Raw genomic sequence first — 16,476 nt, 5'->3', positions numbered from 1 at the left:
CGAGTTTCATCAAGCAACGAAAATTGGTACCCAAGAAAATAAATGTATCCACAGTAAACAAAATAAACTAAACTTATACACCACATTCCAATATTTGTTTTGTAAAATTATGACATAATGACTGATTCATTGTACCAAAACTTGTTTATTAAAAATTTATTAATTATTTTTACATCTTTTTAAATAAATTAATTTGATTTTTACAAAATATTTTGGAAATACAAACTTTAAAAAAAAAAAGTTTTTCATAAATCTACTACATTTATAGAAATATTTGTATCCTTGCCATAACTTCTTTTGACTTACTATCTTTTCTGTGCCTCTTTTATTCTTGCTTCAAGTCCAGCTTTATCTGTTTTAGTTTCTTCCAACTCTCTATTGACTTGAGATAATCTGTAAAGTCAATTGAAATATATTTATATAATTAAAGGCTCAAATATAAAGCCAGTGGCGGATCCAGGGGGGGGGGGGGGGGGGTTCCGGGGGTGTGCACCCCCCCTTTATTTTTGCCGATCAATGCATTTGTATCGGGACATATGTTTTGCACCCCCCCTTTGCCCTGGGTTAGCACCCCTTAGCACCCCCCCTTTCGAAAATTCCTGCATCCGCCCCTGAAAGCCACCTTTTCTCTTCTATCCAGTTAGGATATGGTCAGGTCCATTTCATTCTCTCTTATATATATATATATATATAATTTTAATGTTGCAAATGCTTACTTGTTACCAGTTATATATATATATTTTGCATGAAATCTGATACATAGATTATTGCTTACATTTTGAACACATCAATGCTATTTGAGAGTTACACCTTGAAACAGAATTCTTTGACAACACATATTAAAAGTGCTATTCCAAGAACAAGTGTATATGAGAGTTAGACACCATATGATATTTTTGTTGTTATTAATTTGGATGACATCAAATAATAGGTGGTGGGGTATAAAGAAGTGTTGTTCAACCCCAATTACCTATTTTTCTGGAAAATACCAAACATTACAGCTTTTTAAAAGAAAAAAAGTTTTCAATTGCTAAAACGTAACAAAGGATTATAGAAGGACTAATACAGTTGTTAATCAAAAGTAAAGTACAGTCATGTAAATATTATAACATACTTATGATTGCTTTCATCCAGTAATCTTTTCATTTCACGTATATGGCTATCTGACATCCCTTCCTTCATTATGATGTCTGCTATATCCTGGTCCTGTAATCAATATGCTCATATATAAAATGGAATAAAATGACAAAGTTCTGAAATAATTGTGATTTAAAAGTCTATATAAGAACAGGTGAAAATTTTATAAAATATGTTAAAATGGTACCAAATGTCTAGTGAAGTGTTGTCCATTTTGTCCAAATGATACTTTCCAATTTAGTATTTACTTTTACTTTCACTTTCTTTTTAACGTTGTCATACCTATTATTGTGACGTCATTTCCTGTTAACCTTTCAGTACCTTCATTTTAAGTACTTCATTGTTTGTTTCATATCTTCATCTTGTTATGAAGGCATCATTCTAAGGGACAAAACAAGTTGACCATAATAATTGAATTTCCATGAAGTTACTAGAATGTTGTTATTTTTTTATTATTTTTTTTTATAGTTTAGACTAGTATTGTGTTAAACTACAAGCTTGATTCATGAAAAGGATTAAAAAGCAATCAGAAAACTGACTGCACTTCAATGTTTCACAAAAACACTTGACAGTACTTTTCTTTGAATCTGATGACAATGCTCCATCTAGAGTATATATTTTCTGTTAAATATTATCCATTAAATTTTACACTGACAGAAGGAACAGAAAATTACAAAATTCAATATATAGTTTTGTCTAAAAATGCCATCTTCATATCCTTTAGTAAATGAATACAATAAAATTTATACCTTCCATTGTAACTTCTGCTCAAAATCTTTATTTTCTTTTTTTAATTCTTTTAATTCTGAAATGGCTTTTTCCAATTCATGTTTGGCTTCTCTGAAAAAATTAGTTTGTAATATATATAAATAAACTAATAACCATGTATTATTTCAAAACAATTTTACAAAGTTAATTTATCCTTGAAATTTGAACCCCATATTGTATCTAAATGGTAAGTGCAGTAAGCAAGTTAGCACACAAAATAAAGTAATATTTTCAGAATTTTCTTGTGCATGCTGGTTCTTGACCATGAAAGGGCTTCATAAAATTCCATGATGTCTAGATCTTACTAAAGAATAGAGATCTATCAATCTGGAGATTTGAAAAAATCTATTTAATAGTAATTAAGAAATATTTCATGGCAGCTGTAGATTTGTTTTCATTTAACCATGGGTTGGGCATTTATTTTTCGATTACTTTACCCTGAGTGTTAGCGAGGGGTAAAATAAGAATATAAATGCCCATCCCATGGTTAAATGAAAACAAATCTATGGCTGCCATGAATTATTTTGATTCTAAAGGACAAATTTGGTAATTTTGTTAAATGTGAAAGCTGTTTTACCCAATTTTGATAATATTAGTTATATTATATAAGTCAATGATTAGTATACTTTTTTCAAAGCATTTTTCACTTATATTTTCTTCCAATGTAATTTTATTCGTTCTGAGGCCTGGTGTTTACATTGATTTTTTGTTTACAGAAACATACTTGTGACGTCACCTTGTTATGTTGCCATGTTAAGACAATAACATCATTTCGTGGAAATTTTGTTTTATGAAATTTTACTATGAAAAGTTAATTGAAATGGACTGATTTGTTTATATTACTGAAGAATAGAGATAAATACATTGTATCTGAATCTTGGCCTTTGTCAACTGGGGATTTTGATGTCGAAATTTGAGAATGTCTGGCAGTATATATAAGTTGGTCTTAACATGGAACAGCCATTTTTTGTGTATTAAAACATTTGCGCTAAAGGTAGATATATTGTGATAATACTGGTTGACGATAATTGGTATATGATATTCATTTTCATGAAAAATCAAATAAAAAATAACCAATATTTTGGGAAAATTCATTTGAATTTTATATTTTGCACATTCTTTACTAAAATATGTCAAAATAAGCTATCATATTAAACAACATAAAAAAATCGATTGAATACCTGCTGTCTAATTGAAGTTCTTCAATTTCTCTGTTTAATACTGCAACTGATTCTTGATACTCTGATTGCATCTATTGAAAGATAAAAATCAGGGATTACATCTTTGTATTAATAATTATTTCTATAGAGAATAATACATGGTAAAATCTGAAGCATATGTCGTATCATCCAGAGGGCCTTTAGGCCTGAGAATGATATTAGTCGAGGTTGAAACCGCATTTGATACAGAACTTGCCATGTTTTAAAAGCTGTAAAAGAACTGCCTAATTATTCATCCGAAGCACCTGGGTTTCCTTAAAATTTGTGTCTTGTTGTTCATGGAAATATTTTTTTTATTGTATTTTTTTGTGTTTTGTATTGTATTTCGTTGAGTTTTTTGCATTTCGTGTGCCAAAAAAATGAAAGCCAAACAATGACTTCATTTGATAAATGATGTCACGCCCTAATGACCATTTTATTTACAGTGGATTCATTCATATTTGTTGGATACCAATTTTCATGGGTTTCATGTGTACAGGTGAACCACGAATTTCAATGTTCAACTAAATACAAATTTCTATAAAGTAGAACCAAGAAATCAAATATCCCAGAAAATGCAAGGTTTCCACAATCTAATGAAAATTGGTATCCATGAAAATAAATGAATCCACTGTATCTTGAGAAGCTTGCATATTTTTTTTAATAATTAAGGCTGTTAGTTTTCTCGTTTGAATTGTTTAACATTGTAATTTCAGGGTCTTTTATAGCCGACTATGCAGTATTGGCTTTGCTCATTGTCGAAGGCCGTACGACGACCTATAGTTGTTAATTTCTGTGTCATTTTGGTCTCTTGTGGAGAGTTGTCTCATTGGCAATCATACCACATCTTCTATTTTATATAAATCCAAACATGGACTTATTGGAAATTTAGGTAGAATCCCTACTGTCATAAATGAGAAATTTGTGTAGAGGTGTGATCAAGAGTGTGCATCAAAGTTGAGCAATACAGATTAAACAGCAGGATATTTATCAAGTATTCAAAACTTCTGTATTTACAACTTAATGTTTGATAAATATTTATATTGACTGATTATGTGGAGGAGTTAAAAAATAACACTGGAAATGTTATTAACATTTAGACATTAAAGATCATCAACATAATTGTGTTAAATACACTGTCACATGTTTTATCAGAATTTACTTTCATTACATCAAAATGTATTTTGGATGCTTTTATTTTTACCAAATTAAGATGGCTTACTCTGAAGGCATTTGCTACATATTCTTAATTATATTATTTTGTTTTTAAAGTTCACATCTATAAATGATTACCCAAGCTCATTCTTATTTAAATATTAGACAATACTTTAACGCAACATATTTTTGCAGATACTTTTTTCATAGTTAGTCCATTACAGCCAATTTTGCTGCATTTTTTTTATTTCTATTTATGGTGATATCTTAATATCATGAGATGATCCAACTTTCCCATTTTACAACTGAATATATTTGCATTATTTTTTCTACGTGGGAAAACTAGTTGGTTCACAGTGTTGGTCATGTGATCTATTTAATTGTGATATTTTTAGGTTATACTGTAGATTCATTTATTTATGAGATATCTATTTTCAAGGATTGAAGAAAACTTGCATTTTCATTGGATATTTAATTTTTCATGGTTTTGCCAATCTCTGCATACAAAGCCTATAGAAATTTTGTAAATCTTTGGGTAGTGAAATTCCCGGTTCACTGGTACAAAATCCATGAAAATTGGTATCCAACAAAAATTAATGAATCCATGAAAATTGGTATCCAACGAAAAATGATGATTTCACAAAAATTGGTATCCAACAAAAAATGATGATTTCACAGTACTTACTGTAAAAGCCAATATCATTTCCTGCATACACTGAATTACTTCAATATAAAAGACAAACACTACACACTATGAATAAACAGAAAATGACATAACGACAAATAAACAAGCAGGTTAATTAGAATACATACTCTGGTAGCCTGATCTTCTACTATTCTCCACTGATGACTATCCTTTTCATTCTAAAAATAAGAAAATTGGAAAATGTATACCGTGCTTTCTAAATAATGAATTTTCTATTTATTCCTTTTACATTGACATTAACATATTTTTCTGTCTAAATTTGCATTAATTTAGAACAAGTATGATTGTTTGTCCATTTGTTACCATGGTTACAGAATGTATGGTTCTCTAGAGGTTTGTTTTGGTTGTCATATGTTGTAAGGTTGCAATATACTTTTAATGGAAGTTATTAACATTCTTTAAACACATTATATTTTTGCAGTGAGTGTTCAGCTGAAGGACGCCTCTGGGTGCAGGAATTTCTCATGGCATTGAAGACCTGTTGGTGACCTTCTGCTGTTGTCTGCTCTATCATCGGGTTGTTGTCTCTTTGGCACATTCCCTATTTCCATTTTCAATTTTATGCTATATGAATGAATGCTATAGAACTTGTTTCTGTTGTTTAAGGAATGTTACCTGTAATTCTTTCTGTAGCCTGTCTATTTCCATTTCAGCTTCTCTCCATCTCTCCATAGCAGCTTCCTTTTCCTGAAAATATATAATATGATTTCTCAATTTTGTGAGAGAAAGAGAAAAAGAAAACTATGGTTGTTTTGTTTCCATGCTATAGGTTTTTTTTGTGTTTCCCTGCTATAGGTTTTTTTTAGCAGGGTTATTTCAAAGAAATTTGCCATCTGCATTTGTAAGAAAACCAAGTAATTATGACTATGGTTGTAAAATCAATGTAGGAACATTTCATATTCCCATAAATGGAAAGAAAAATCTAATAAAAGCTACTTAAGGAGGCTCGCGGGTATAAAAATTTAAGTCTGACATGCAATTTCACTGATATAAAACCTCCCAACAGCCTTGATGTTCTAAGGCTACCTTGCTCTTCTTTGCTTCGGAACTTAATGAAATAAATATCAATGATAGCATATCTCTATTACCATTAAAATTAAAAATATGTTTTACCTGTAATGATGTTTCCACCTGCATGTTTAGATTACTCATGACTTGTTCCTGGTCTGTTACAGGTTGGAAGCCTCCTTCATCATCCATATCAGTATCTAACTGGTTCTCTAATCTTTCTTTCATATCTCCTACCAGTTTTTTGTTTTCATCCATTAATCTTCGCAGTTCTGGACGGAGTTTGTCCAACTCACCCTATACAATTTGAAATTAAGATTTCTTTAAAGTCATAAATATTTTTAAAAGGACAATAATGAAACCTGTATTAAACCAAAATAAAACATTTACATGGATCTTGTGCCTTAAAAGAAAAGAAACAAGAATTTCCACCCAGTACACGGATGCACCATTCGCACTATCATTTTCTATGTTCAGTTGACTGTGAAAATGGGGGAAAATCTCTAATTTGGCAATAAAATTAGAAAGATCATACCATAGGGAACATGTGTACTAAGTTTCAAGTTGATTGGAATTCAAATTCATCAAAAACTACCTTGACCAAAAACTTTATCCTGAAGCGTAACAGACGAACAGACAGACGGACAGACCAGAAAACATAATGCCCATAAATGGGACATAATAAATGGGGCATAAAAAACAATGTGAAAAAGATACCACTTTTACCTGCTAAAAGTAAAATACAGAGCATGCTTTTTTTAAATGTTAAAGCACTGAGTTATGAAATATTATAATATCAATTATATGGTCATTTATATAAATTTCCAGGTACAAAACTTTGAATTTTTTGAAAAAAACTACGGATTTTCTTAACCCAGGAATAGATTACTGTAAATTCAGAAATTATTGCAAGGTTTTTATTATTGCGAAAATGCAACAGAGTTGTAAACACAATAATTTTAACTTGCATTTTGAAATATTTTATATATTAATTAAATAGGATTTTTCTCAACATCGTAAAAAAATTAAAATCTCATTTAAGTCTAAAATGACAAAATTGCAATAATAAATGCACGCAATAATTTCAGAATTTACATTATCTTAGATGTATAATTTTCGGCACAACTTATTGGAATTCTGGGTCCTCAATGCTCTTCAACTTTGTACTTGTTTGGTTTTAAAACTATTTTGATCGGATCGTAGAGAAAACGTGCATTTGGTGTATTAAATTATAATCCTGGTACCTTTGATAATTATTGAATGATTGACAAGATAATTACTACAAGAATTTATAAACTTACTCTCAGAATTTCTTTCTCTTCCAACAGAGCCTGGAACTGTTGATCATATTCAGCTATCAATGGTGACAAAAGACTGGAAAATAAAAAATAACGTTCTCAGCAATCAACATGATCAATATAGACAAAAGACTGGAAAATAAAAATATACCATTCTTAGCAATCAACATTATCAATATAGACAAAACATAAGAAAATATATCATGCTGATAAGCTATAAATATAAATGTAGACAAAACATTGAAAATAAAAATATACACTTCTCAGCAATCAACAGGATCAATATTGACAAAACATAGGAAAATATATCATTCTGATCAGCTATAAATATAAATGTAGACAAAACATTGGAAATAAAAATATAACGTTATCATCTATCACTATAGACAAAATATTGGAAAATAAAATATATCATTCTCAGCTATAAACGAAAAAGAAATATTGACCAATCAAAATTATATCAAATTCATAAGCAATTCTTTTAAACTTTCAAATTTTTAAACAAATAAATTTGATTTACCATTCAAAACATTGATGTATATATATATATTAGTGTTTTGTTGTAAAGTTCTAAGTTCTAAGAATATTAAATTGAATTTGCTACATTTGTTTAATACTATCATATCAAAGATCATCCATAATTCATTCATTTAATTAATCGCATCAGTACCTTTTGTCAGTAAGCCAAGGTGCCACAGGAGTATCTCCATCCAAAACTCCTTGCTGTAATTGAAAATTCAACAATATAATTGCTGTAATTACAAATTCAACAATATAATTGCTGTAATTACAAGTTCAACAATATAATTGCTGTAATTACAAGTTCAACAATATAATTGCTGTAATTACAAAATCAACAATATAATTGCTGTAATTACAAATTCAACAATATAATTGCTATATTTACAAATTCAACAATATAATTGATGTAATTATAAATTCAACAATATAATTGCTGTAATTACAAATTCAACAATATAATTGCTGTAATTACAAATTCAACAATATAATTGCTATATTTACAAATTCAACAATATAATTGATGTAATTGCAAGTTCAACAATAGTATTGCTGTAATTACAAATTCAACAATATAATTGCTGTAATTATAAATTCAACAATATAATTGCTGTAATTATAAATTCAACAATATAATTTCAAAAGCTGAGTTGACACTATTTGTAAACAGACATTTTGCCAGTCAGATATCTTGCCAATGGATGTCTTTGCTATTTCACTATTTTTTATGTTATTAAGGTACTCAGGTTCTGATTATTCAGTAAATGTTGTTTGTTGCATGAATGCTGTCTGTCATATTTGTTTTATTACAAAAAAATGTTTTAATCATAATCAGGTTGTTGGTTCTTATATTTTGTCACATTGAGGCTCTGTATAGCTTACTACATGGTATGCATTTTCTCACTGTTGAAAGTCGTACAGTGGCTTATAGTTATTCACATATTCATCCTATGGTCCCTAGTAAATATTTGTCCCATTGATAACCATATCAAATCTATACTTTTTATATTGATACCAATCTTTGGTAGTTTAATTAGGTAAATTAATTCTCACACAACTTGTCCAAAATGCTGATAAATTCACAGCTTCATACATTTATGTGATATAGAAATGTTTCTTATATGAAATGAAGGCCATACAGCATATGGTAACCTCTAGTCTTTGTGGTTTATTTGTCTCACTGGTTGAATGAGCCATTTGGGGAATATCCATTATATATACATGTATTCTTATCATATTGAGTAGATTGCAGGCAATTATAAAGATGATTAAATGACATGAAAATAATATCAAACTCTTAACTCTGCATTTGTGCATACACATATTAAATAATTCAAACAAAGTGTAAAAATAAAAAAAAATAAAACATTAAATAGTTTAATTACACCTGTATTAAACATCAGTTGATAATTTCATGGTTTTTTTTTAAATCTTACATGAGTCACTTATTGTCTGAAATATGAAGACAAAGATTGAAATACAAATAAAATAAAATCCTTACCTCATCACCAACACTTTCAGCAGTTACATTTCTATATTTCTGGAGTTGTTCACTTAGTCTCTTGACTGAAAATACAAATAAAATGAATAAGATGAACTTTTTCCTAAACATTGAAATAAATATGTCTCATTGACAATCATGGTTCTTGAGTTCATAGTGTGTTTTTGGGAGTTTAAAAAAATCCTCGTACCAAGCATTTACTGACACTGTACCCATTTATCCACATGGGCTAATGTTTCATAGATGGTTTTTTGGCAGAAATATTTGCCTGTTGACTGGTATGTGTTCTACATTGTGTATATACAATGATATACATGCATTTCAGTCAACTGGCATATTATTCCACCCTAAAGCCTCAATCACACCTTACCCAATAGTGCAAGCAGACACTGAACGTATAACGTCTGTTTATATCTGTTTGATGTATGTCCATAACAGTTTCATGTCTGTTCGTCTTCCATTCAGTCTTGTGCAAAATTTTGAGCAATTACAAAACTTTGAACAGATGTCTTGAGGATGAACTGTCTGTTTAATGTCCGGTAGTCGTTCATTCTTGTTTCTGGTTTGTTTTCGTAACTGGTTTGTTATACATCTTTTGGAGGTCCCATAGACCAATTTGTCAATGGACTTCTACTGGACTTATAACGGGCGTATAACACATAAAATGGATGATGAATGAATGTGAAAAGGACATGAATGGTAAGATAACAGATAAAAAGGATACATATTGAATGTAAAACAAATAAATGCCAATTGAAAACTTTGTGTTAGAAATACCAATTACTGGTATGTCAGATTTCTTGAATGTCATGAATTTTTATTATTCATGATGGATAATCCATTATGGAGTAAAAGCAAGTCTTCACTATCAAGCAGCTCTTCAATAAGGCCAGACTGAACTTGAATGTTGCAAATTCTATAAACCTTCTAGACTACACGTATAAACTAAAACAAGTTACACATAAACTTTTTAATTATTTTAAGGTCATGTTTATGTGATAAACATTTATTAATATAAACGCCTTTAATTTTCTGCTTATCTTGTTCATTTGTTTTATCCAGAATGCTTCTGTGAGGTGTTCAACATCCATTCTGTCCGGTAAGTATCTGTTTCTCATACCTATCATATATTGTGTGTGTCCATTTGTCATTCGTTACTTGTCCATTTTATATGGCCATGGTCAGTACACCAACTGATTCCCAACCGATAAAAATTTTGTCAACGGAAACTTTTTTTCATACGTTCTGCATCTGTTCCAGCTATCTGTTAAGGTGTGACCACTATGATACAAATGTACGAGCCCCCATGATTTATATTGTAGTATTTGTCTATGACTTGCTACCAAGGATTTGTATACTAATGTTTACAAATACTTGGTGCGGTATCCGGTCGTTCCGGCCCCAAACCGATCTGGCCCCAAGTCAATCCGGCCCAAAGTCGATCCGGCCCAAGTAGATTGGCCCACGTCGATCCGGCCCCAAAATAAAATATGAAATAACTATATTGATTTTGGAGGAATTTGTCACACATTTTAACAGTTTAAATGGAATTTGCAAAAAGTGTCTGATGATGGATGACAACAGGTAAGTGAAGTATTGGAGTCAGTCTGCACGGTTAGCCACTAGTCCGATGCCCGTGACTAGTAAAATTTCATTCGGACTGGTAAGTTTTTGCAAAATTTTGTTTGGCACAATAAGAAAAATTTCAGAATATTGGTCTTCGGACTAGTAGTTGAAAAAGTTTTTGGTGCAGACTGGGAGTACCAGTTAAAGAACTATTTTAAATCGATACGAAAATGAGTGTTATTGTTGAATTGCAGGTTCAACATATTTTGAAATATGAAGTTATTTTCCGTGATAACTTTAACTTTGAATGTCATGGCGATTTTATATTTTGTAAGTTCATACACAGAATATCTAAATAAATATTTACAGTCCACTGAAACCTATAAAATTTAACTCATCATAATATGACTTGATTAATCAAATCATTAGTCTATAATTGGTTTGTTTATTCAACTATTGTCTGATGATTGTGAACTAAGGTAATGCCACTTGTAATCACTTAATTAAATCAAATCCGGATTAATTAAAGTTACGTAATCAACCATGTTTTTATAGATTGATCTTCTGGTTCAGGTTGGTGTATATAATGATAATTTTAAGAACTTAAAAGAAAAACAAAGTTTGTATGTATCAGCTTGGGGATCGGCTTGTATCGTTGTGTATGTCACTATTTGTTATTACACAAGATGAAAGACTTGTTAGCATCACAGTCAATTGAAAGAAAATGCTAATTACTGCTGATTAATGTTGATGTCTGAATTGTTTTAATATAATTATCATGATTATACCCAATACTCTTGAAAACTTGTAATAAAAACATAATCAACCTAGTTTGTTCATGTTGTTTTATACTCATCTGAATTTTTTTTTTACCGTATACCTTTAACATTATAATAAAAATCATAAACATTTATGAATTACATTAATATATATCTTTATTTTCATTCCTTATAAAAATATTTTTTATTGGGGCCGGATCGACGTGGGACGGATTGACTTGGGGCGGATCGACGTGGGGCCGGATCGACCCGAAGCCTTGGTGCGGGTAACACGAATTACCGGATAACAGTGTTATTATCCGAATAACTCATGTAATTACCGAATAACTCTTCAAATATCAATATTAACACATTTAAGTGACTTTTAAACATATATTATTGAATAAAATTATATTAGAAGTGTATTTTATAACCTAAAAAAAAAAAAAAAGTTGCAGGTAAGTTAATATTGATCATTATAAAATTATGGATATCGGTGTGTACTTCCAAGATGGCGACCAAGGAAAACGTAAGTAATGAAGAAAAGAAAGATTGCATACAATCCCTCAACGTGTTCATCTTAGACCACCAAAGTGGAGCCCTCACGCCACGTCACGGCAATGAACAATGTGAGGGTGGGCATTTTTTAAAATAAAATATGGAATAGTAAACTATTTAAATTAGTTTTTGTTTTAATTTTAGTTATTAAAAAAATATTATCTTTATCATATTTTTATATTTGTGATTTAGAAATGGATGTTAACTAAGCCCCTTTAAATCTATAAAATTACAACTATTAAGATATCCTGCACAAGGCACGGGCTTATCTGTCATAGTCCGCGGAAATACTTTATTTAGAATTTATTGTAAAAAATTTATAACTACTAAGATATCCTGCACAAGGCACGGGCTTATCTGTCATAGTCCGCGGAAATACTTTATTTAGAATTTATTGTAAAAAATTTATAACTACTAAGATATCCTGCACAAGGCACGGGCTTATCTGTCATAGTCCGCGGAAATACTTTATTTAGAATTTATTGTAAAAAATTTATAACTACTAAGATATCCTGCACAAGGCACGGGCTTATCTGTCATAGTCCGCGGAAATACTTTATTTAGAATTTATTGTAAAAAATTTATAACTATTAAGATATCCTGCACAAGGCACGGGCTTATCTGTCATAGTCCGCGGAAATACTTTATTTAGAATTTATTGTAAAAAATTTATAACTACTAAGATATCCTGCACAAGGCACGGGCTTATCTGAACATGAACAATATACGAAAATGTACACGAACAGTATAGAAAAATGTACACAATGAAATTGAAAATGAACAATACAAAAAATGTACACAATAGAAAATGAACACAATAATGAACATCATGAACACCATGAACAATACATACTTACTTACCAATGACTGAAGAAGAAAGAAAACAGAATTAAGTTATCAATATGCTATGGTTAAAGAACAGGATTTAAATGAGCACACAATATACTTACCAATAAGTAAAACAGAATTAATCAAACAAAGTAATTACAGTATTAATAAAAATACAATTAGATAACACAACTTCATTTAAACAATTTAAGTCACAATTAACCCACTGCTGTAATAATAATGTAATACATGTATAGTATTAAATACACAATCAGTCCTTTTTCTTTTTGAAGGTTGTTGTTCTCTCGTTGATCTTTCTTTTGCGTTGTCCGATTTTCTTCCCCAATGCTCTCGGCTTTATGACATTCATCCGGCCATCTGTTGATGTGATTATACGCTTATCTGGTGGAATGTAGCTCTTAAATCTCTTGGTCAATCTTTCTCTTTCTTGTAGAGTTTTATTTACCCATGACGTAGCTGTTATTTCGAAATGTTTGTGTGAATCAGCCACACGGTACTGGCCCCTGGACACCAAAGCACGCTGCAAGTCCTTGAATTGGGCTGTAACAATTTCCTGAATGGTCACTATCAAGTCAAGTAACGGTTTTGATTGCCAGTTTATGGCTGATTTCAGCACATGGTTAAGTGATTCGCTGTTGTTGTTGGTCCAGCCTTTGTCAAAGTAACCTGGTGGTGTCGGTCCCTCCCATAACTCACGAATGGTACGTGCTACACGATTGGCGAAATAACGGTGGAACGAAGCTGACAGTTCCTTTGTTCGTTCCTGAATTTGTTCGCACTTCACTTCAAAACAAATGTCATCATCCGAATGAACTAATCCTTGGTTACCGAAGATGCTGTCTAGTACGGACTCTCTATCTTTCTTGTCGATTCCATCATCTATCATCCTCTGCTTTATATTTCCTTTTAAGTGTCGAATACACAGGATGTGACCAGATTCGGGGAATGCTGTTTTCATAGATTTCACTAATCCTGCTTCTTCGTCAGTACCAAAAAATAGTTGCTCCGTGTCGGCGTCAATTAATTTCACTCTTAGATGATTGAAGTTATGAAGCGGTCCGGGCCTTGGTATTGCACTCCCGATGAGCATACAGTTCGCCGAGAGATAGTGAACAAAATGATGAAAAGCATAGCTCTTGAAAATCATTTTGTACATTATTTCAAGCCAACTAATGTTTATAGGGTGGAATACGAAGCTCGTGACGGGATACATTTCACTGAAGAGGGTTACCGTGCCTTCTTAGTAGCTTTGAGGAAGTCGGTCAGTTGGTTTATTAACAAAGTTAGGAAATGAACTGAACTATTTTCTCAATGACTCCACGTGCAATGTATTTTGTTTAAGAAGAGGGTTTTTTTTAACATCGAATGACTAAAATAATCCAAAAGTTCTTACATATTTTATAATTTACAAATTAGAATTTGCCAGAAGAAAGCTTTTTTTAACAGGAAAACTCAAATTAACTTTATTAAAATATCTTTTTTTAATAATTTTTTATTTTAAATAATCAAAAATTATTGGTGAAACATTGAACATTATTACCCTTTGACAGAAAACTAACATAGGATGTACATATTGTATATAGTTGTAAATATTTATTTGTGTTCTATTTTTCATTATTATAATTATTGGTGTTGGTAATGCAGCCTTGGTATACCAAGACAGTCACAAGCCTGTTTAATGCAGAGTGTCCATACTGTAATATAATTTCATTATCTCTTAATGATTAATTATGTAATGGGCACGTGTCAGTAAACAACAACCCAATTAACTCATTATCACTTTCAAATTATTCAATGTATGAAAATAAATAAAATTAGCAATAAAAAAAACGTAAATACTAATTTTAGAAGAATATTAATTGAGTATTATTTTATTATTTTTAATTCTGATTTTTTAGTAATTTAAATTAAGTAAATTAAATACATTTTAAATGAAATAAGAAATAAATGAAATATAATAAACTAGGTGAAAGATTGTCTTCTTTGAAATTAAATATTTTATTTTATTTTTCTTCGCATTTGTATAGCTTATAATAAAAGGTATGTATGAAAATTACTTACCTTTCTAACGCCTTGGCCATGTCATACTTGTTGTCTGTAAAGCAACAGTCCTTACAAAGGAACTTTAGAGACACATCTGACCAGGCCAATAACAATGCATCATCCATTGGGACACAAGCACTGTGAACCCAACGATCACAACAACTGCATTGAATGGTGCAATCAACACATTCTTCATCACATTGAACACACGGATATAAAGCCATTTTGAAAATGGAAGACAGCACACATGTATTCATGGCTTTTTATACAAAATTAAAGTGACTTGTAAAAACATTTATATTTGCCAATGAAAATCTTATATTTAGTTTTGAGAAAATTTTATTAGAATAAACATAAAAATCATCCATTCAGAAGCTTTGTTTTTATTAAAACAATCAATTATAATAATTTCTTGATTAGATTTGAATTGAATATGTGAAAATTCTTAATTACATTTTATTTAATGTTGAGTAAATTGTTATGAAAAGTAATTAGTGATTGGAGTAATTGCATTGCTTTGATGTACTGGTTAAATTTTCAAATCCTTTCTGAAAAACAATTATTAGACAATTCTCTGTATATACAGTAAATTATTTAATACTATATTTTCATAGCGTTTTCCTTTGAAGGCATATATGCAATCTTTCTTTTCTTCATTTCTTACGTTTTCCTTGGTCGCCATCTTGGAAGTACACACCGATATCCATAATTTTATAATGACCAATATTAACTTACCTGCAACTTTTTTTTTATTTTTAGGTTATAAAATACACTTCTAATATAATTTTATTCAATAATATATGTTTAAAAGTCACTTAAATGTGTTAATATTGATATTTGAAGAGTTATTCGGTAATTACATGAGTTATTCGGATAATAACACTGTTATTCGGTAATTCGAGGTACCGCCTTGGTGCTACTTTCAAAAATTTACACGGAAAGGTTTGGATGTTTCCAATAAAAGACCGGTTTAAGGAATCATTTGGGAAATTCAGGAGATTTCTTGCTATTTTTGGAAACAAGTACATGAATGATGATAAATTTTTAAAAAATTATGCATTTACACAGGTCTAAACTTGTGACCCGCCTGAAACTAACCCTGATCCTTTAGAAAATCAACTTCTTCATCGTCCATAGTTATTGATTTTCAATTCAGTAAGTTTTTTCTGGAGGTATTTTATCAAAAAGGAGTTCTATGTTCTCGAAATAAGGTGTTTGCAAGGAAAATATTATGTATTCTGGAATGCTAGTGCTTGTTGTCCACCATTATTGTTTACAAACAGTACCGCAGCAAATAAAAGGGATAATATATTTTTAAAATGTTAAAAACTATGTTTTTTATTTGGAATTATAACATTTAAAAATATTAAAGTGAATCATTATCAAAATAATATGCTAAAGATTCAGAAGA

At 30.4% G+C, this 16,476-nt stretch overlaps 1 protein-coding gene across 2 annotated transcripts in view; it reads right to left on the bottom strand.

The window, feature by feature from the left end:
• LOC139485686 (sodium channel and clathrin linker 1-like) overlaps nt 1–16,350 on the bottom strand; it is a 31,239-nt gene extending 14,889 nt beyond the window's left edge. For both annotated transcript variants that reach the window (XM_071270324.1, XM_071270325.1), the window contains exons 1-11: nt 16,164–16,350; nt 9,292–9,356; nt 7,942–7,994; nt 7,275–7,347; nt 6,079–6,270; nt 5,581–5,652; nt 5,073–5,123; nt 3,087–3,157; nt 1,887–1,977; nt 1,115–1,206; nt 307–393 (exon numbers count right to left, since the gene is read on the bottom strand). In XM_071270324.1, coding sequence (XP_071126425.1) covers nt 307–393; nt 1,115–1,206; nt 1,887–1,977; nt 3,087–3,157; nt 5,073–5,123; nt 5,581–5,652; nt 6,079–6,270; nt 7,275–7,347; nt 7,942–7,994; nt 9,292–9,356; nt 16,164–16,200 — 884 coding nt within the window. In that variant the 5' untranslated portion in view covers nt 16,201–16,350. The remainder of the gene's footprint in view (nt 1–306; nt 394–1,114; nt 1,207–1,886; nt 1,978–3,086; nt 3,158–5,072; nt 5,124–5,580; nt 5,653–6,078; nt 6,271–7,274; nt 7,348–7,941; nt 7,995–9,291; nt 9,357–16,163) is intronic.
• Nucleotides 16,351–16,476: the final 126 nt, after the last annotated feature.

The sequence above is a fragment of the Mytilus edulis genome, chromosome 8, assembly GCF_963676685.1.
Source record: "Mytilus edulis chromosome 8, xbMytEdul2.2, whole genome shotgun sequence".
NCBI classification, from domain to species: domain Eukaryota; kingdom Metazoa; phylum Mollusca; class Bivalvia; order Mytilida; family Mytilidae; genus Mytilus; species Mytilus edulis.
Note: the sequence above shows the minus strand (reverse complement) of the source record. Positions and strands in the feature narration are given on the sequence as shown.